Source organism: Arvicola amphibius, chromosome 10 (genome assembly GCF_903992535.2).
Source record: "Arvicola amphibius chromosome 10, mArvAmp1.2, whole genome shotgun sequence".
NCBI lineage: Eukaryota > Metazoa > Chordata > Mammalia > Rodentia > Cricetidae > Arvicola > Arvicola amphibius.
In genome coordinates, this window is record NC_052056.1 from 1,339,281 (window position 1) to 1,360,990 (window position 21,710).

General features: G+C 42.5%; 1 protein-coding gene across 1 annotated transcript in view; it reads left to right on the plus strand.

Moving 5' to 3' along the window:
- Positions 1-21,710, plus strand: part of Dscam (DS cell adhesion molecule) — a 445,545-nt gene that overhangs the window by 225,144 nt on the left and 198,691 nt on the right. Inside the window, exons 8-9 of the mRNA XM_038345563.2 lie at positions 6,680-6,958; positions 15,324-15,443. Coding sequence (XP_038201491.2) covers positions 6,680-6,958; positions 15,324-15,443 — 399 coding nt within the window. The remainder of the gene's footprint in view (positions 1-6,679; positions 6,959-15,323; positions 15,444-21,710) is intronic.

Here is a 21,710-nt window from a genome sequence, read left to right on the forward strand (position 1 = left end):
CGGAGGGGCTTCAGCACCGAGCTTCAGGAAGCCTTGTCCCTCCCCCAACCTTTCCCACAGCAGGCAGAACTTCAGGAGGCCCTGCTGGCTCTCACTGTCCTTGTTTAGTTTTCTAGGTCAACATCTGAGTGTCGTTTAATATCAGTTCATCCTGGAGCCCAAGGGCAGCTCAGAGTGAGAGGCCAAACACACAGCCAAGATTTGTCAATGAGCTTCGGTCTGACCTCTAAGTTCTTTTAGGTGCAACATTCTTTTTTTTTTTTTCATTTCACATCCGAAATCTGGGCCTGGTGTCTTTCTCCTGGAGCAGCGGCAGACCCAACTCACAGCCTAATTCACTGTAAGCCCACTCTGACCAAAGGACAAGGGAGTGAATTCCATGAGAGCAAGGCCATGTGTGGACACGATTTCCCCCATGGATGGGAAGAATCAGGAATGAGATGCCATGCATGTCCACTCTTATTTATGTCTTGATTATGACATCTCAGACATACGTGCCTCATTCTCTATCTGAAGTCATTCTTAAGTACTTCAGGATGGTCCACTCCTCAGACTATAAAATCTTATCTGAAATCATCACTAAGGATTTTCTTTCAAAAATCATTATGCAATTAAAGTGTGTAAGACATTTATCCCATAAGATGTGGGAAATAAAAAAAAAGAAAGAGAAAACAGATCTATCTCCTGTCATCCTGGGTGATTCTACATAAATCGCTAAACCACATAAGCCAAAACCACGATGCATTTCACAGTAGATTCTGAACCACAGGTCCTGCAGAGAGCAGAGGGCTCAGCTGTGTCCCGTGTTCCACATCCTACTGAGTCTGTATTCTATAGGTGAAGAGATTTAAAGCATGCAGAGTCTCTGTGAACAGTCTGAGGCTGATATTCTTGGCTGTGAGCCCAGCATGTCAGCAGCCTCATGCTGTTCGCTGTGTTGGAGCTGTAGTTGGCACATGCATGGCCAGGGAGATGTCTGGGCAAGGCCTGAGCAGGTTTCATGAGGGCACAGCTACTCAGGTGGTGTGTCGTTGGGACTGAACTCTGATAGAGTGTTCACAGGAATTGTCTTCCTATAATACAGAATTTGAAGATGGGGTGATTTTGGAAGATGGAAACGAGATGTTAAAGGAAAGGTGCTCAGGAAATTGTCCATTTGACAAAGTGGTCACCACACAAGAATACGAGTCTGAGTTCAGTCTTTTCAACTTGGCATAGTAACACACACTCATAATCCCAGAACTGAGGAGGGAGAGATGCAAAGACACACCCCCACCGGGTCTTGCTACCCAGCCTGTCTAGATGACTTAGTAAGCTCCAGGTTTTGTGAGAGACCCTATCTCAAGTGGAGATATTAAATATCTCAAGTGGAGAATTAAAGTGGAGAATGATTGAAGACACTTCTTCACACACACACACGTACTTTAGATACTCATATGTGCACACACATAAACACATGCACACATATGACACACACACAACATGCACACAAGAAAATGTTCTGAAGAACGACAAGAAATAACAGTGTGTAAAACAGGGAAAGAAAGTAGGAAGAAAGGGACTGAGAAAAGAGGTGTCCATTATATATCCTAGGAGATTTAAAAGGCAAAGGTCTTTGTGCATTCAGTTCTGATCTCAGCAGGGGCACAAAACAAGGGTGTTAGGACAATGGGGTGAGGGTGACAGGTGGATCTCAGGACTCAGTGGCCATTCACCCTAGCCAAATGGTAAGTCCTTGGTTCACTGAGAGACACTGTCTCAAAAATTAATGTAGAGAAGTCATCAAACAATGTCATCCCAAGATCAGTATCTGGCCCCACTTATGTTCACAATCATGAGCACACCCACACTCCACACCACTCCCCAAACCCTGAATTGTGAAAACATTGTGAATTATCAAAGATTGACCTGCACCCAACCCATGGTCTTTCATTAATGTTCTGGACTCCGTTTTAAACAGAATACGGTTTTAATTTCTGGGAGTAAAAACAGAAACGGGTCAACTTCATTTCACATTGCTAGTATGAGTTTGGAAGGAATAAGAGCGGAAGCTGGCATTTGCAAGAGTGGAAGGGCTCTCAGCCCCCGCCTTCCTAAACACACAAACCCGGTAATGGGTGACATTTAACCGTTATTTACATACTTCTCGCAGAAAGGTTATGTCAAAACCCAGTGCGTCTCACACTCAGCAAGCCCCACTCCTGTAATATCGCCAGCTTTTTGCTGTCAACAGGATTTGGGCGCTTTGCTTCATTTAAGAGGGTGTTCTGAACTGGGTGAGGAGTCGACATATCCTGATCATGTGGTTGAGCGCTCTAAAAGGTTGTGGAAGGAGGATGTGGGGTGATGGTGGTGAGTTTTATTATTATGACTGATTGTTAATGCTATTGTTTTAGACCTCACCAAGGCAAGGCCCCTGTGCGGGGCCCTTGTCGGAATGTCATTTTGCTATCCACAACTCTAACTGAAGCAAGAGGGAGCAGCAATGAGGTGATGTGGGTAGTTAATTGGTCCAGGCATCTAATCTGCTTTCAAGAGGTGGCCCATTCTAAAATAGCGACGTCCAGCACAGATAGCAAACCTGACTTTCCCCTGACTCATTGCCTGTTTCAGCATACACGTTTGTATGTTAACTATTTTGAACTTTTCTATGAACACACTACATTTTAAATATGACTTCTTATCCTTTTAAATATACGAACCATGATTCCCAATTCAGTCTCAATTGTCATCTATGTTTTTTTTTTTTTTCAGAAAAACCAGCCATTAGGGACAGTGTGTTTTTATACAATGCTTCCAAACTCCAGACAAGCTATGTGCTCATATCCATGCCTGACTTCTTACCTCCCTTTAGCTCCCCACTGTGGTTCTTCACTAAGCTGGTCAGGATCCCTCATATCTCAGCATCTAGTTGGAACAAGTTATGAATAATGACTAACCAAGACTGTCATGACACTTTAAAATCATATGTTGAGAGCAGTGGCTTATGTCCTGAGTGGCATGCATGAATGGGGGTGTTGACATTGGTTTTCTGGGATATACATACATACATACATACATACATACATATATACACACATAAATTTATTTATTTTATATATTCGAGTGTTTCTCCATGTATATATATATATATATATATGTACCACATCTGTTCCTTGTGACCATGGAGGTGAGAAGAAAATACCAGAACCCCTGGAACTGGTATTAATGATGGTTTTGAGCCCCCATGTGGGTGCCAGGAACTGAACCTCTGCAAGAGCAACCACCACTCTCAACCACTGAGCTATCCTTCCAACTGTAGTATTGCTTTTCAGTATGTTGAATGCACACCTCTTGGCTTACGTTTTAGATGTGTCTGTTCAAGCCATGTCTGAAGTCATTTATAAAGCTGTAATTGTGTCCCTTCGGATTTCATGTGTTGATGAATTTTCAACTTTGGAAAGCATTCAGTTTTGGGGTGTGCGTTTTCATGTGCATGTGTATGCATGCGGCATATGTTCACCTAGGGACAGGTACATCACCTGTGTGGAGGGTAGAGGGGGATGCTGGATATCTTACTCTGCCATTTTCCATCTTATTCCTTTTAGATAGAGTCTCCATCACTGAACCTGTAGCTAGATGAGCAGCCAGGAAGCCCTAGTGATCTTACACGTGCGCGCGCATGCACACACACACACACACACACACATACACACACACACACCGCTGAGGCTACAAATGCACATAAAGCCATGTCTGGCTGTTTATGAGGATAATGGGGATTAGAACTGGAATCTTCATATCTGAACAGAAAGTAGTCTTACCTTCTGAGTAATCTCCCAGCCCCTGTCTGGATTTCATGTGTATTTAAATGCCACTCCGTCTGTACCTAATTCTTTCTGTCGACTGTTTGAAAATAGTATACACTATTCTCTGTCTTACAACTTTCCCTGCATAAGGGGTCTTTGGTATAGCTCACAATTGTTGAACACAATTATCTATATCTATACTTTAAACTTGTTTTAAATATTAATATTAAATATTAATTTATAACATTAATAGTTATGTAAAGATGCCTTTCGTTGGCTGGGAAGATGTCTCAGTTAAGTGCCTGTCTTAAAAGCATAGGAATGTGAGTTCCATCCCTGGTGCTGACACGAAACAGGCCAGGGTGGTGATGCATACTTCTAATCCCAGAACTAGGGAGGTAGAGACAGGACGGTCCACGAGGCCCTCTAGCCAACCAGCCCAACATATTTGGTAACCTCCACACCAAATGGGGACCCTATTGCAAAACAGACAAGCTCCTTCTAAGGAACAATAGTCCGGGTTGCTCTCCTACCGGTGTGCATACATGCTCTCATAAGAATACACACACACACACACACACACATGTACACGCGCCTTACTTCCCATGTTTGTCTTGATGGATAGAAAATAAGCATATATATGTTTTTCATTTCCATTAAAAATTCCTAGGTAAATTTAATTCTTTAAATGTGGTTTTGTTGCTTCTCCTCTTAAAGGCACAAGAATTGAATCATGCTGCCCCTGGTTTTTGAATCGTTATCATGGCTGATTAAGGTCTTGGGGCTTTGGTTGTCAGTTATAGATAGGGAAACCAAGGCCCAGGGACTGGCTAAATGCAGATCTTAAGTAGCACAGCTGGATGGGCGGCTCTGCAGCCTAGTTACAAAGCTCTTAACGTGGAAAACTGATCTTCTATTCTGACGGCAAGCACCAAGCTAGAAAGAGGGACCAGTGTTTGTCTAAATATGATGACCACCGGGTTCTATGTGTAAGAAACCAGAGATGAATAATGCAGTCCTCTATACTGCAAAGCATTAAATCAATTCAGTATCAATACTGTCTGTGCACATAGTAAACAAGAGGTAAAGAAGTACAAGTATCCTTGTCCGACTGGTGTCTTCCCCAGCCCGTTGCTGCCGTGAACTAACACTTCTCATCTGCCTGTTCCTGTCTACAGCACCACAGAGAGTATCCTCCTGGGGCCCTGCCCTTTAGCTCAAGTCAGCTCTTTGTAGACCCAAATCTGTGACTCCACCTTGAGAAACTGTAATGCTCTGGACATCGGCTGTGCTTATTGGTTCCTTCAGCTGTTTTTGTTTCTAAATTTCTCTGGTTAAGATTAAACTCAAGCCTCCTAAAGATGAGACCTTCTAGCTCTGGGCTGTGTTGGCAATTCTGAGTTCCGGCTGGCAGCTGTTTCTGAGAGAATGTAGTAGCAACAGTAATAATGTCAAGTCCCCAAGAAGCCGTGACCCTGCTGTGTTGCTGTTTGCTGCTTACGTCTTCATGAATACTGCACTTGGCAGCGAATCATACGCTATGTTTATTGCTGGGCTCATGACATACAGTGGTGGCCAAGCACATGCGAGGTGCCTACAGAACATTTCATTAAATGAATGAATGATTCCGTACCTGTTCTCTACTTAGTCTTCTCAGCTGTGTTCCTAACATCTCCCTTGAGTTGATAGTAGAGCTGAATCTATAGTGGATTAATGAACAGACACTATGGATATCAGTTTGTTTCCCCTTCTGTCAATTCATCTGGCATGGTGTCTTTTTACCACCAGTCATTTTGAGCTTTAGAATCGCAGTTTGTAGCATATGTTATTTTCAAGCCCTCAAAATGAAATGTTTCTTTTTTCTTTAAAAAATAAAATGTTTTTTTCTTTTTAAAAAAAGTACATGCAAAAATACAATAATGAGTAGCAGCAAGACAGGGTCCAACCTCAGCCAGATGGGAATGGCTTGAGCCCTCCTGAAAAGACCAACTTGTTCCAAAGGGTAAAGCACCTTGTTGGAGACTCCATTTCCCAAGCTGCAGGGAGATTATGGTATATTAATAACCTGCCCATCCCTAGGGTTCCAACCTGGTTTCTTTGGCTCAACTTTGACTAGTCTGTGATGTAAAGCGTCTCCAAGGTCATCAAAAAAGGTGACAAGGAAACATGGTCTTGAGGCAAGAAGACAAAGAACAGGTTGTAAAGGGATCAAATTAAGAAAGAAACATCCAGTTTGTTTAGCTGACTCTCTGACTGGCCAGACTGGCAGCATAACCTATTCCAATAGCACAGATACCTGTCATGGGTCCATTCATGAATTGAAATGCTCTCTAGAGAACATGCAACCTGTAATGGGTGTAGAGCACCCCCACGACCTAAGATAGGTAGCTGCAATGTGTGGCTGTTACTAGTTGGTAATGTTGACGAGCTTGAGCACTGACACTGGAACCTACGGTCCTGTTTGCCACTCAGTGCCAGCGGTAGCAAAACAGGAAAGCAAGAGCCTCCGTCACACGCCGTGTGTAAAAAAGACACACCAGGCCCAAAGCCCTGTCAAGGGCTTCACACTGGAGAACAGTTCAAATGTTGCCAGCCAAAAGTAAATTCTGCTGTGTTGAATGGAATAATAAATCATATTGGTTGAATGACAAAGGAGCCTTGCTTTGCATTAAGCATGCTGAGAAATCTGAGTGACAGAGGTACACTTGCCAGTCTTCTATAGCCTTATATAGTTTTATAGAAAAGATTTATAGTCTTCTATAAGTCTATAGCTTATAGACTCCTGGACTGTACAAGTGGGTCACTGCACATTCTTTGGCAAATGGCATAAGATTAAGTAAAATATCAACCACTCATTATTGTCTTCCCTCTGTTACTTTTTTTCTTTCTAGTTCCACCTTTCATCCAACCTTTTGAGTTCCCAAGATTCTCCATTGGGCAGAGGGTCTTCATCCCATGTGTGGTGGTCTCGGGGGACTTACCCATCACCATCACCTGGCAGAAGGACGGACGGCCGATCCCGGCAAGCCTCGGGGTGACCATTGACAACATCGACTTCACCAGCTCCCTGAGGATCTCCAATCTCTCCCTGATGCACAATGGGAATTACACCTGCATCGCCCGGAACGAGGCGGCGGCCGTGGAACACCAGAGTCAGCTGATTGTGAGAGGTGGGTGAAGCGAGGTAGCCCACGCACGCGGCGGGATCCAATGGCGGCGTGGCTCGAAATACTACGAAAAGGATCAGGAACAGGAGTTGTCTATTCTCCCACTTAAATAAAGAGAAGCACAGTTACAGAAATCAATAATGAGTTCCTCTAAATTCTGAAACAAAATTATATTTGTCTAATCTCTAATATGTCCAATAAAATGGCTTAGGAACATGTACAAGGGAAAGCTGTGGAATCTGATAAAACAGGGTCTCCACTGAACACATAAGGATTTAAGGAGAAAAATTTGTTATCCCTGACTTTATTACATTTATTCTGTATAAGGCTTTTAATCTTACAGGACTAGAGAGATGAGACAGTTAAGAGTGTGTACTGTGTTTGCAGAAGACCTAGTTCTTAGTAGCTCACAACCACAACTGTAACTCCAGCTCTAGGAGACTGAAGACTCTGGCCACTCTTGGAACCTGCACTCACAGATTCCCCCCAACCACGCCGCCTTGTCCCCCCCACTTAAAAGTAAAATAAACTTTTTAAAAAATAACATTGACTAATACCGTATATCACAGCTTTTCTAAAGAGATACAGCATGGTAAAAATTTTATAGATGGGGTCCTCTTGCTCCTCACTTCTCTTTAGTGTTAAATACGTCATTGTTTGGGGAAGCTTTAGTGATGGTTTAAATTAAGATTACTGTCATAGTATCTATGGTCAACAAATAAAACAGGATAGTGTAGTGTATAGAGAACACGAGGAGCGATCTCAATCCTGCAAAGATGTGCTGGTTTTGCTTCAAATCTTTTCTGCAGACACCAGAGCCTCACGATAGTTCATGCTCCTAGTGTGACATAGTACTAGTTATCCACCGACCTGTCCAGCACAAATGTGATGTGATTTCATGATTCTCTAAGGGTCTAATCGTCATGCACATTGAGAAGATAGCTGTGAATGAGTGATGCTGATCGCTTGCTCTTTTAAATCCCCGAATATTGGTGTCTCCATGCAATTATTATCTCCAGGACCATCAATAGTGGTCTTCCGTGAGAAGAGGGTCCCCCAACCTTCCTCAGTCTGGAGCTGTGTCTTCTTACACCTTTTCTGACAGAAACGAATGTGTTTCTTAATCCTCACCAACAAAGCCCAGAGAGTGCTGTGCACTGGGAAGTCGTGGGAAGAAGACAACTTCACACATTTGGAAAATAAATAAAGCAAAACCAAACCAAAACACTCTTGTAATGAATAAGCAGGACACTAGATTTTCATTTAGAAATAAACAAAAGATACACATGACTATGGGAATTAGGAGACTTCTCCCCTTTCCTGTATAAGATAAATTAAAATAGGCTTCCCAATTCTTCTTCCAAGCAGAACTACCATTGTTTGTGAAGGGCATAACAGTGCCTTGACTATCTTCAATATAATCTACTCTGAAGGATTAAGGTCAGGTACAAACAGTAAATTAAAAAAAGAACATGCTAGGATTATTATTATTATTATTATTATTATTATCATCATCATCATTACTTGCAATAGTAGAAACAGTAACCAGCATCATTTTGGCCAAGACTAACATTAGCTGAAGTAGAATTGGCCTCACTCTTCAAGTGACAGAGTAGATTTTAATCTCATTAGTCATGGACTTGTTCAAAAATTAGCTTCTGTTACATGTACAGTGTTTCAGCAGCTGGGTGACAGCTATGAGGATAGAATGTGCTTCGTGTACTGGTCGCTGAGACTTGAAAAGTCAGAGAGAACAAGGTGTTGTAGGACAGAATCTCACATGAACTGCACCATGGAACCCCCAGAACATTCAAGATCACATGTGTGTGATTTCTGGTCCTAATCCAGGTCCATTAAATGATCATTTTTGAAAATAGATCTATCTTCCATCTCTGTGGGAAATTATTAACTTTTTCTCCGAAATCACTGATAAGTGATTCTCAGATTTTGCCAAAGTTTACAATGTCACAGGGAACTGTAAAGGTCTAACTTCCAGATTGTAGACTGGGCTAAGGAATCAGACAACTTAGAGGTGGACCAGGTCTTGACCACTCTTGACCATTCATTAGGCTTACAATTGGCTCTGACATACTGGTGCCATGGATTTTGACCACGTGTTTATTTATTTCACAAGTCTACTCTTTTCCCTTCATGCCCAGAGACTCTGACCAGGGTGGCAACATTGTCTGATTTATCTTTTTATTTTTTTAATAGTTCTTTCAGAATTTTGAGTTATGTGGTTTGGCCTTAGCCACCTCTTCCCAACTTATCCCAGGTCCACCTGCCCCTCTTCCCTACCCTCCCAATTGTGTCTTTTTTCTTTAACAACCGACAATTTCAGTTTGTGCTGTCCATATACTCTTGGAAGTGTGGACTTCCTCTAGTGTGTGGTCAACTTTCAAGGAGTTACATTCTTAAGGAAAATCGACTGTTCCTCTCTTAGTAGTTATCAATTGCTAACAACTCCTCAGCTACAAGTGGAATTTCATGCCCATCTTCCCACTCAATGCTATTTTTTTGATTCTGGTTTGAGCTACGTGAGTCTTGTTCAGGCTGTCACAATCGCTGTGAGTTAATATGTGCAGTTTCCCTGTGGTATTCAGAGAATATTGTTTCCTTATCTACATCTACTTCCTCTAGCTCTTAGTGTTTTTCTGTCCACCCTCCTTCCATGATTATCCTTAACCTTGGGAGGAAGGTATATTATATAGATAGGGCTGAGAAATCTTCAGTTTCTTATTCTCTAAACCTTGATCAGTTGTGGGTCTCTATGTTAACCACCATACACTGCAAATAGATTAACACAGAGACCCACAACTGGTCACACTTCTCTGGCGAGTGCTGAGAGATGCACATATCTATGGATATGATGATAAGTCATTAGAAACTGGTTTAATATCATATCCATTTCTGACCCAATAATGATGCAGGTATGGGCTTCATCTTGTGGGGTAAGCCTTAAATCCAATCATGAAATAGTTGGTTACTTCCACAATGTTTGAACCCCAGTTGTATCAGTCATAAGGTATGTCTTGCCAGGCTGGTCACTAATTGTAGTTCTCTAGATTCATAGCTTGGTAAGGTGGATGATTACGTTCCTCCTCTGTTAGCTTTTCTAGCACTTTTGGCATCATGAAAGCTAGCCATTAGGGATGATGCCCCAGGTGTGTACCAGATTGACATCTTCATGTTCTATGATTCAAATATTTGGTGTCTTCAGCAATGGGCTCTTACTGCCAAGTTCTGGAGGGCAACCAAAAGCATTGGCAATAACCTATAACATTTGTGGGCTATATAACCTCACTGGCCAGCAACTCCAAAAGGCATCACCCATTCCTGGTACTGTGATTTTAATTATTAGCCTATAGTAGGAGCACTGTTGCCATGTTATGTGTGTATATATAATAGGAAGCATCTATTGTAGTAGGTTTCAGTTATCACATTGCTGCCGTGTGAGAGACTGGCTGAGCTATAATACACAGGGAGTGATACTCACGAACCGTTCCTAGTGACAGCCCTCCACCAGTCTTTTCCCCTCACCCCCACAAAGGCCCCACAACATTCTAAAGCAGCACCTCCAGCTGAGGTTCCACGGTCCGAGCACATGAGTGACATTTTGCGTTCAATCCACAGCACACATTTGTCTGATAACAAGACCATGAGAGTGTCACAGGCCCCATGATGACGGAAGAGGTGAGGGTACAAACCTAAGACGTTTCAGCTTCCATTGTTTTCTTAGTAATGTCGTAAGATATTCCCATAAAGCCTCACCGACATGACGACCTGAACATGAGCTAAGCAAGGCCAACAACAGACATCCCAAAGTGCATGGGGAATAACCCACGAAGCCTCAACTGTCCACAAAGATCTACAGAGATGCTGAGGGTGGGATAAACAGTCTTCCCAAGAGCAAAGCACACCGATTGGTAGTCTAATACTGCATGGTCAAACCTGGAAACTTACATACAATAACAAATGACATATAGACAGGGCAGGTTATGTTTAGGAATATATGTACCCAATGATAATTAATGAGAAAAGGAGGCCATGAATTTGAAAGAGAACACATAAGCATTTATGGGAGGGTTTGTAGGGAGGAAAGAAAATGGAGGAATGGTACATCTCAAAAACAAAATTTTTAAAAAGTGAGAAAAGGTATTTCCAGAAAAAAATATTCTGATTAAAATTGAACTAATGAATACAGCATAACCAGTTTGGGAATTTGTATAACCCAGATCTCATGATAGGTCATTGTCCTGTCATAAAATCAAGTCACCTTGAAGAGTTTATAACTGGCTTCTGGGTGTGGAGAGCTAGCTCAGCAGTTAAGAGCACTGGTTGTTCTTACACTTGACCCATGTGCAATTACCAGCTTCCGTGTGGAGCCTCACAACTATTGGTGACACCTTCTCCAGAGGACCTGATGCTTCTTCTGGTCTCCAGCACTGTATACATAGAGCACATAAATACACAGGCAGATTACACATGCACATAAATAAAAACATAAAATCAACAAAACACACACACAACCCTACAAGTAACCAATGTCAAGGTCCCTTCTAGCTATTTTTTAATCTCATTATTTCATCAAAATAGTAGCTACAAGAAAAGAATCTGCCAAACAGTGTGGGATATGAAGCCCGGTGAGCACTTTTTCCTCTCTTAAAGTCTTTCCCCACGGCAGTCTTTGTTTTGTTTCCTTAAACATCTTCCTAGTGATGTTTTGATGCTTTTGAGTTTTACTTTCTAAAAAGAAAGGAAACTGTTCATAGCCATAAATCCTTAAAACAAGCATGGGTAATTTGTAAATCTAACACTTTGTACTTGCTTTCAAATGATTATACTTCTCTAATTTTCTTTCTTCTTCCATCATTAGCGACTCTGTACTTAGCATATATACTTACCAGCCCCTGCTATAGTTGCTGGGAAGACAGAAGCTCATCTGGGCTGTAGGGAGCTTCTGGGCCAATAGGACAGAAGCAGGTAACAGATCAAGCAGTATGTTGAGTAGCAGAGCAGTCACTGAAGAAGGAAGGAGAGCTAGAGGACTTGGCTTAATGGCCTCATGCAGTGATTCCTAAGGGGAAAAGGGAGATGGAATCCTGAAATTCTAGCAAACAGCCACTAAAGAGGATGGCAGCGAAACAGACTATGTATTCTGGAAAGCCTGCTAACTTTAAGGGTGGGAGGCGGCACAGGGCAGAAAGTGCTAGTTGAGATCTGTGTGGAGGGTTAGCTGCAGGGCTGACTTGACTCAAGGTCCTGGGTCCTAAGGAAAGTCTCAGGCCACGGGAATCAATTAGAAGCATAGATCACCTTCTGAGAAGAAGTGAGCTAGAGAGTACAGAGGCCTACAGCAGAAATTTCCTGCTCCCCATGAGAAGCAGAGACATGGAACCCAGGTGGTGGCTGCAGGAAGAGTCAGGGTCATTGCAGAAGTTTCTCTGTTGCCCTTGGTGACCAGTTGTGTTCAGGTCTGTGTGTGAAGGGTTGATCACACCTTCCCAAGAGAGAAGCCAGTGCACCACTCTCCTGGGTGTTTGTTTGAGCTGTCTTTCTGATGGTCCCATTTTCTCTGACCTTCATACAAACTAGCTGATGGGAAGGGTTAGGATATGGTTTAGCTATGAGCTCAGTGATATATATTTTCTTCCATGTTGTCTCAGGTAGCATTCATTGGTTATTCTCTTTATCATAAAAATCCAGAAACCTGCTTATTTGTTTCTTGGGTTTTCATGAAAGCATGTATCATTGCGAGACTCGGAAGAGGGAGCTCTATGAGGAGAGAAAGCCTCCTGAGGGAACCCATGGGCTCTCCTTATCAGTATGTGGGAAATTCTTGAGTAATGACATAGGAGAATTATTCTACTAATCAGGGACCATTTCCATCTGTAATTACACTGTACTTACCATGTGTTAATATCCCATATAGACATCTTTGATGAGTTTTTAAGCAGAATTTTTTAGCTTAGAGCCAAATTGAGTGAAGGGTCATGGATGAGTGGTGGCTGAGCGTGTGCCAGCTGGGTGTCTCATCTGGTAAAAAAGCAGCTCTTCCTCTGGGCAGAATTAGCTGCGGGTTTGCCTCACACACCATGGAAAATGTGTCTAGTGTGCTGTTTTAATTTTTTAATCTACCCTGAGGGTTGTTGATTATTTTTATTTAAAAAAATGGGGATGGTGTGATGGTACATGAGGGGGTACCCCTATCATCCTGGAACTTGAGAGGCTGAAGCAGGAGGCTCGAGAGTTTCAAACCAACTTGAACTATACAGTAAAACTTTGTCTTAAACAAAACAATAAATAAATAAGCAAACCTAACAACATGCGCTGGAGATGTGGCTGAGCAGCTGAGAATACTGGTTGCTCTTCCAAAATACTCAGGTTCAATTCTTAGCACCCACATAGCAGCCCATAGACACCTGTAACTCCAATTCTAGGGGGTCCAATGCCCTTTTCTTACCTCCTTGGTCCCCGAACACATGACATGCAGGGAAAATGCTCATACATATAAATTTTAAAAAGAAATATTTTTTTTAAAAAAAGGAAGGTAGGAAGAAAGATAGTGATGGAGGAAAGATGGGGTAGGAAGGAGAAAGGAGAGTTGGGGGAGACGAAATAAGAGAGAGAGAGAAAAATAGTCTGTGTAATCTCTCGTATTTTCCTAGGAATAATCTCCTGGCCTTAAGGCATTGGCTTTTATTAATTTATTCCAAGTACATATACATATGATCAAATGCATTTTCTCAAAATGTTATTTACATGATGTAAAACTGCTGGGCAGTTTACAAATATTCCAGATGCCATTGCTTTGTGAGTGCTTGTTTCAAAACCAGACATCTGAATTTACTAAGGGAAGCAGGTCCCAGAGTCATTTCTTTCTTCCCACAAAGTCCTGAACTTTCTGATCCTCAACTCATCTTCTTCTCATAACAGATGACATGGGTACCACAATTATCCCTAATGTATGTACTAGGAAGGTGAGCCACTTTGTAATCTATACAAGGTCCAATGCAAGAATCAACAGAACTGGAAACTGATGTGTTCATCCTGAGCTGTGTTCTTCCTTGCCACTGTTACCTTTCCATGTTTAATGTTTTCTACAAAAACAAAACTAAAAATGAAACAAATCAAAAAACTGGACTAAAAAATGGAAAAAGGAGTTGTTCTCTCCTGATTTCCATCTCCAGCTGCTTCTCTTTATTGATATAGTTTTCTCATTCTTGGTTACTTCATGACCCTACTGGTCTCCACTGTGGCTTGAATCCTTTCAGTGTGTTTCTAAACTGCTTATTTCAGTTAATAATAATAATAATATTTTAGTTAATAATCCTAGGTACCTTTTCAGTCCATAGCATGTGCTTCCTGGAATTTCCACCTGTCCAAAGTACCAAGGTCCACACGTGTGTCTTAATATTGGGAATTCTAGAATCTAAAGCAAGGAAGATTAATCTTATCAGGTGTGGGAAGAAAGAGAGCACCCTTTGTATGCCACATGTTTAATCTCCAGTGGGTGTAACTCACTTCTCATACAGTGCATAGCTATCAGACCAGGAGTCTACCCCACAGGGTATTCCCGGTCTACTGTAGATGTGCTGAGAGAATGTTGACCTGTTCATTAAGAATCAAACACTACTAACCTCCTAGTAGTTTAGCACAAAGCATTGGGCTGTAAGTAGAGAGTTGAGTATGCTGTATATTGGGATGGATCTACCCAGCGCCTCACAGAATTCTCTACACAACCAGGTTCTGAATCTCATGGGTTATGGGTACACTAGAGTCATCTTGGCACCTCCCTTTAACCAACCTCTGTGGTTCTACTTTGGCTCTGCCAAGTGTTGACTTATAGGGAAGAGTAGCTGGTGTGTCCTGGTGGGGTGTCTGGGGCAAGGTTCATCAGCATTCCATGCTCTCTGCTACCTCTGGGGAGTGCTTGTCAGTTCTTTCATCTTCTGGTAGCAGAAAGGCTGTAAGACTTTGAACAGGTCCTAACAACGGAAACACTCATCCTTGATGAGTTCAATTTGGGGACCACATAATTTACCTTTTCCTTATATATTGGCCATTATTCAATTCTGTGTGGAGTGAATTCCTGACAGTCTTGAGTATCACATGCCATTGGGTTGGCCAATGCTCCTCACATTTATGAAAGATCAGTTTCCCTACTACAAAACAAAATCTCCACTAAAAACTGTCTGTAGATGACCCTCCAGGACCCACACTGTTTTTCCCACTTGTCTGACCTGCAAACATGGCTATTGCTTTTGTGTGACAATTCTTCTACTTGACGGTTTACAGAGATAATTGATACATAAGATCACAGCTTTAACCAGTGGCCCTGTCTGAATGACGTCATTTCTTTTTGCAGTTCCTCCCAAGTTTGTGGTGCAACCCCGGGACCAGGATGGGATCTATGGCAAAGCAGTGATTCTCAATTGCTCTGCAGAAGGTTATCCTGTGCCTACAATTGTGTGGAAGTTCTCAAAAGGTATGAAGCTACTTGAACTGTTTATCGTATACTAAACACACGGTATGTTGTCAACAATACTTGTCCTTTCAGAGATGTTTCTTGCAGGCAGATATGTCATTCTCCCCCTAATCCATCTCATATACGCCACAGTAGATCCCTAAGGACTCATCATTCAAATCACGGAAGTGCCCCTAAAGTGTTCTTGGAATGGCTTTCAACACCAGTAAAATATACCTTTCCATCTTTATAATGACTACGGGTTACTCAGAGACTCCTGCCGACACAAATACAAGGAGTGGTGCACCAGTGTTGGAATTATTCATTGCTGGAAATTATTCCTTAGATACCTGGCACTCTGTGCTTTTAGAGAACTAAAGTTAAAATAATTGGCTTTTTAGATTTATCGGGATAAGGTAGAACCCTACATATAGTCACCCCAGGGTGCTTCTGGAAAGAAGCATCCCTCAGGTAAGTGACTGGTGTTCCTGCTTCCACACCTAGCACCTCCTCAAGAGGATGGTGGCTCATTTCGCTGGTAGATCACACAGTGAGCATTGTTAGATTGCAATGTGTGCTGGGGAAGCTGTAGGTGATACCATTTTAGACATGAGGAAAATCATTTCCATTTACGATACAGTTTTCTCCAGGCAAAGTCCCCAACCATCCCCAATGAGGAAGATCTGTCTTCACATTCTGTGATTTATTCCTCCAACCACCAAGAACCAGGCGTCTGTTAAGAAATGAACAGCCGGCCAATCATGATCTCCCCCAGCCAGTGAAGATGCGTTGTTCATGTTTAATCATCATGAGTCTGCTTTTCTCCCTGTTCCCTTAACTACAATCTGCATTCTAGGCATTTCTTTTTATAATAAATTATCTTCTCCCTGTGAAAACAACCACAGTGGAGGAAAAAGCAAATGGTAAAGTTGCTGTCACCTTCTTGGTGTAGATCGGCTGAGAGAGCAGAGGGGCTTTGGGTGGTAATTAGGAGAGCAAGAGAACTCATTTAAAAAGAAAAAGAAACACCCTTCTCGGTTGTACTTCTTCTTCCACCTGTGGGAGTTACCTTGTTGAAAGATAAAAACGGCTGCTGAGTTTCTTCCCCTGAGACTTATTTTTAGTCATATCTGGAGCCCCCATGTTGCCTTGTTAGATTGGAATGGACAAACAGAACAAATTTGATCTAGTTCCTATCCACAGCATATTGGATAGTGTGAACACTTTCTTTGACATTTACTGTCAAAATTATTTTTAACGTTGCCACTCACGCACGTCCTCTGCTTCTTCCTGATGCTATTTCCAGACTTTTTGCACCCCTGCAATAAACCTCGTTTCATCCACTTCATTGTCTATGAGAGTAATTGCTTTGTTGCAGGTAGCTTCCTAAAAGTGACCTATCATGACTCCATCGAAGGCCCTTGTCTGTCTTAGCCAAGGGGACTTTGCCCCCAACAGTGACAGGATGTGTGCCCCTTTCTCCCTTCAATGGAAAAGATCTTTTTCCTTGTTGTGTTATTTTTACACTCTTGTGAGTGAAAATGGCTTCCCCTTTCATTTGCATATTTAGACTACTAATTGTGTTACAATTGTTGCATTCCTTGTTAACTGACATTTCTGTTCCCCCTTTGGGGGACTTTCTGAGACCTGTTACTGCCATATCTGTCTTTGTGTCTTGTTTGTGAACACACTCGGTACCGACTCCACACCCCTTGGATGGGTAGGATGGTACCCACATTTTCATTTTACCTTTTCCCATCACTGATATGCACATTAAGTCACAGTAGCTCTTTCATTTATAAACTCCCCATGGAAATTCAGATTATTGGAGAGAAAAAAGGAAACCATAGAAGGAAGTCTCTAGAGGTGAAATACCTCGCAAATGCAATAGGATTTAAAATCAAAGGAACGATTGCTGTTGTTTTTAATCAGGTCTGCCAGTACAGTCCTCAGTAGCAGATATGTACAGATATGGTTTCTTACATCTGATTATGTGATCCTCTTTGGCTTGTAATCCTAATTTTCCAGTTAACAATATGCTGTTGATCTTTTTTTGTAGTGCCAGATATTGATGTTCAATATGTGTTCTGAAACATCTGTGAGATTATATTAACAAGTCAGCACTGCCAGAGTTAAGATAAAATTTACAGGCTGGGTGTGGTAGCTCACACCTTTAATCCCAGCACTCAGGGAGGCAGAGGCAGGCAGATCTGGCCAACCTGGTCTACAGAATGAATTCCAGGACAGCCAGAGCTACAAAGAGCACTGTCTTGAAAAATGAAAGGGGGTGGGGGCTTTAAAAAGACTTACAAGAATACTCTTCACCCTATGTCGACAGTAGAGTTTAATTTATGCTTGTAAGTTTGGCTTTTGATTGACAGGTGCCTGCGCACATGTGACATACAATGTGTTCCTCATACTTGTGTGCATTGTCACAGACATATCAGAAGACCTGGCATACTGCCCGTTCTTTCTTTATAATAAGAACACTCCAAAGTCCTTTCCCCTGGTTCCTCTGAAATGCATAACAGATTGTGGCTGTGAAGTCATCTTGCATCCGTCCTTTCCAATCAGATCTGCAGTCCACTGCCCCGTCTTGTGCTAGCCTCCCTCCTAAGCCTCTGATGTCCACCACGCTACTTTCCTTTTCTATGAGGCCAGTTGCTTTATATTCTATAACTGGGTGAAGTCCCACAACACTGTCTTAGTCCCTTCATATTTACTCAGCACAAGGTCCTCTGGTCATGTGTGTGTTCTCACAGATGACACACTGTCTCACTGGCTCGCCTGAGTTATCAGAGACCCTAACCTCAAACCTTTACGAGAGTTATGCCATTTCCTCAAACTGCTATAAACTAGGGAGCAATTTCGACATTCCCACGGAGGATGGGCCAGCAGGAATGGCTCCTTCTCTGACCTAGGTCTGCTCCATTTTATCATCTTTCCAGAACTGCATTGCTGATCAACTGCACTAGCATCGCCCTGGCTCCCTGGCCAGCTCACCCACTCCCTAAAGGAATCAGCAGGCTGTGCTGTATGTACATAGGCAGGCTATCATGCCATAGCATGGTATCTTACTAGATTTCAGGTGTTTCTAGGACTTCCCTGTGTTTGGCTTTTCTTCAGCTCTTTATTCTTAGAAAATGTCATGCTGTGTTCCATTACATTGATCTTTGTAGATGTGTTTATTTTTCCCCTGGGATTATTTTCTGTAAGTAGAATTGCCACCTCAAAGTGTAAACAATTTTTATAGCTTTTAGACACATTGACAGGTTGCCAGCATTTTATTCATTTGCACAGACTTCCTTAGTGTGAAGTAGTGCCTGCTTCCTAGAACAAGAATAATGCTGCATTTTATGCCCGATTCTTAATGGTTTCCAATCTAATAGAAGAATGGTTTCTGCTATTTTACTGAAGCAATAAAGATGACACATTAAAACTTATGTTGATAATGGAATAGGTTTCAAATAGGATAGTCAGTGAGGACAAAAATCCAGTTCTCTTAAATACGACATCGCACAGGACTGGAGATATGGTTCAGAGGTTAAGGGCACTTTCTTCTCTCCCAGAAAACCTGGGTTTAGTACCCAGACCTACATGGTGTCTCATAACCATATGTAACTCCAGTTCCAGGGCATCCACTGCCTCTTCTGACTTTGTAGGCACCAAGCACACAGATTATACACAGACATATAAATATTCACATACATAAAATAAAAGTAAATCTTTTTAAATTATTAATTAATTAATTTTACATCTCGACTGCAACCTTTCCTTTCTCTCCTCCCCTCTGTCCTTCCAACCCACACCTCCTCTGTAATCACTCAGAAAGGAGCAGGCCTCTCGTGGGCTTCCACAAAGCATATCAAGCTGCTATAAGACCAAGCACCTCCCCCTGTATTCAGGCTGGCCAAAGCAATCCAGCATGAGGAATAGGGTTCAAACTCAGGCCATTAGGCTGGGAGACAGGACCCTTTATCTGCTTTATTAGTTCAGATTCTCTAAGGGAACAAAACTAAGTGAATGAAAGAAAGAGAGAGGGGGAGGGAGAGGGAGGAAGGGAGGGAGAAAGGGAGGGAGGGAGGGAGGAAGGGAGGAAGGGAGAAAGAGAGATAGAGAGAAAGAGAGAGGGAGAGAGGGAGAGGGAGAGAGCGAGATACATGATATAAAGATATAGATGGGGATTTGGAGTGGCTTACATGCTGTAATCTGGTTAGTCCAACAGTGATTGTCTTACTACCAAAAGGCTGTAAATTCTATAGTTGTTCTGTCTACAAGACTGGATGTCTCATCTGGTCTGCAGTCTGTGCTGGTATCCTTAAGCAATAGGTTCTAATACCAACAAAGGACTCCCTCAGCAACAGGATAGATAAACTTGCCAGGGAGTGTGAGGTCAAGCAGCCACAAAGCAAAAACTTCCTTCTTCCATCTCCATTTATATGGGCTGCCACCAGATTTAGTATAGATGTTCCCACTTAATAATCTGATAAAAAAAAATCTCTAATAATCATGCCTAGAAGCTTGGGTTTTTAGCTGATTTCAGACATAATCAAATTGACATTCAAGATTAGCCATCACAAGTATGATGCTTGGAATATTCCAGAAACATCAAGGGGGACACAGTGTCTGGAGAAAAGTACATGACAGGATGTTGCAGGGGATAGACTCCTCTGTCAATCACTGTGAGCATATGGCTTTGCCAAGGGGCATGGGCCCCTGTGCTGGTGGTGATGATGGATTCTCTATTCTGTAAAGTTAGAGGCAGCCAAAGCAATCTATGCCATAGCAGGACCACAGTAGTGCGGGTGTGTTCCCAAACCAGATGGGAAAGAGGCAGGGAAACATACTAGACCTGCTTAGAAACATATGTCATAATGAGCTTGAAGCAGGGTAGAAGGATGAGGAATTGGAAGCTGTCTTTCTGTAACTGGCAAACTGGATGTGTGTATGAAGGAAATGAGGGAGTTGGAAATGTGCTCAGGTCTTTGCCCTAAGCTGTGAGAGGAGGAGATCTTGGGCTGGGAAGGAGGGAAGGAGTTTTTCTTTGCAGAGCAGCCATGAGTTCCCATAGCAACGGTTCTGTGTGTGCTAAATGCCCTCCCTTTCCATCTTCCTTCCCTTGCCCCTCCACTCTTTCCCCTCCTTTCTTTCTTTCTCTTCCTTTGTCAGTCTTCATTCTTCTTTCCCTCTCTCCCAGTCCTTTCTCCTTTCTGTTTCTATAATCCCTTTTCTCTCCCCTGCTCTCTCTATCACTCTCTCTCTCTCTCTCTTTCCTTCTTTTCTCTCCCACTCCTCTATGCCTCTCTCTTCCTTTTTTTCCTCTTTCCCCTCTTCTTTGCTGTATTCTTCTCATCCTCACCATCTGCTTCCTCTTTTTTTTCTATTACTTCCTTCTCTGTGTCTGCCTCTGTCTTTCCCCTCTACTTCTTCTCTCTCCTTTCTGTCTCTCTGAGGAGCACTTTCCCCTTCTCTAGGGCTCCTCTAGTCTTCCTCTTACCCTGATACCACAGGCCCCACTTCAGTCCGCCACAGTCCTGGGTTAGTTTTATGCCCCTCCAGTCCCTCAGCCACAGCATTTTCTGGGGAAGTGTAAACGGAAGATGGCTCATTCTTTTCCCGGCTGCCCAGGCATGGATAATCACACAGAAACTATATTAATTGCAACACTGTATGGTCAATGGCGCAAGTATAAACTTAAATTAACTCATTTCTATTAATCTGTGTATCACCACAAAGCTGTAGCCCACAGATAAATTTCTGGCAGGGGTCTTTCTCCTTCGGCAGCTACATGGTGTCTCCTTGACTCTGCCTAATCTCTCTCTCTCTCTCTCTCTCTCTCTCTCTCTGTCTCTCTCTCTCCTCTCTCTCTCTCTGTCTCTCTCTCTGTCTCTCTCTGTCTCTCTCTGTCTCTCTCTATCTCTCTCTATCTCTCTCTGTCTCTCTCTGTCTCTCTCTCTCTCTCTCTCTCTCTGTGTGTGTGTGTGTGTGTGTGTGTGTGTGTGTGTGTGTGTGTTCAGATTTCCTGCCTGGCTTTACTCTGCTAAGCCATTGGGCGAAACAGCTTTATTCATTATCCAATAAAAGCAGCACATATACAGAATGACATCAGGAGGGCCATCCAGCTCTTCTGTCTGGCTTTTCACCACAAAACACCATTAACCTAGTAGGAGGTTGGTTACTCATACCCTGTCATGGAAGAGAATGCTGCTGCCTTGTTTTCCTTTGGAAAACCAAGCAGTCAATATGAAAGAAGTCAAGACTTTTACAGTGTACCCCTGATGTTGTTCG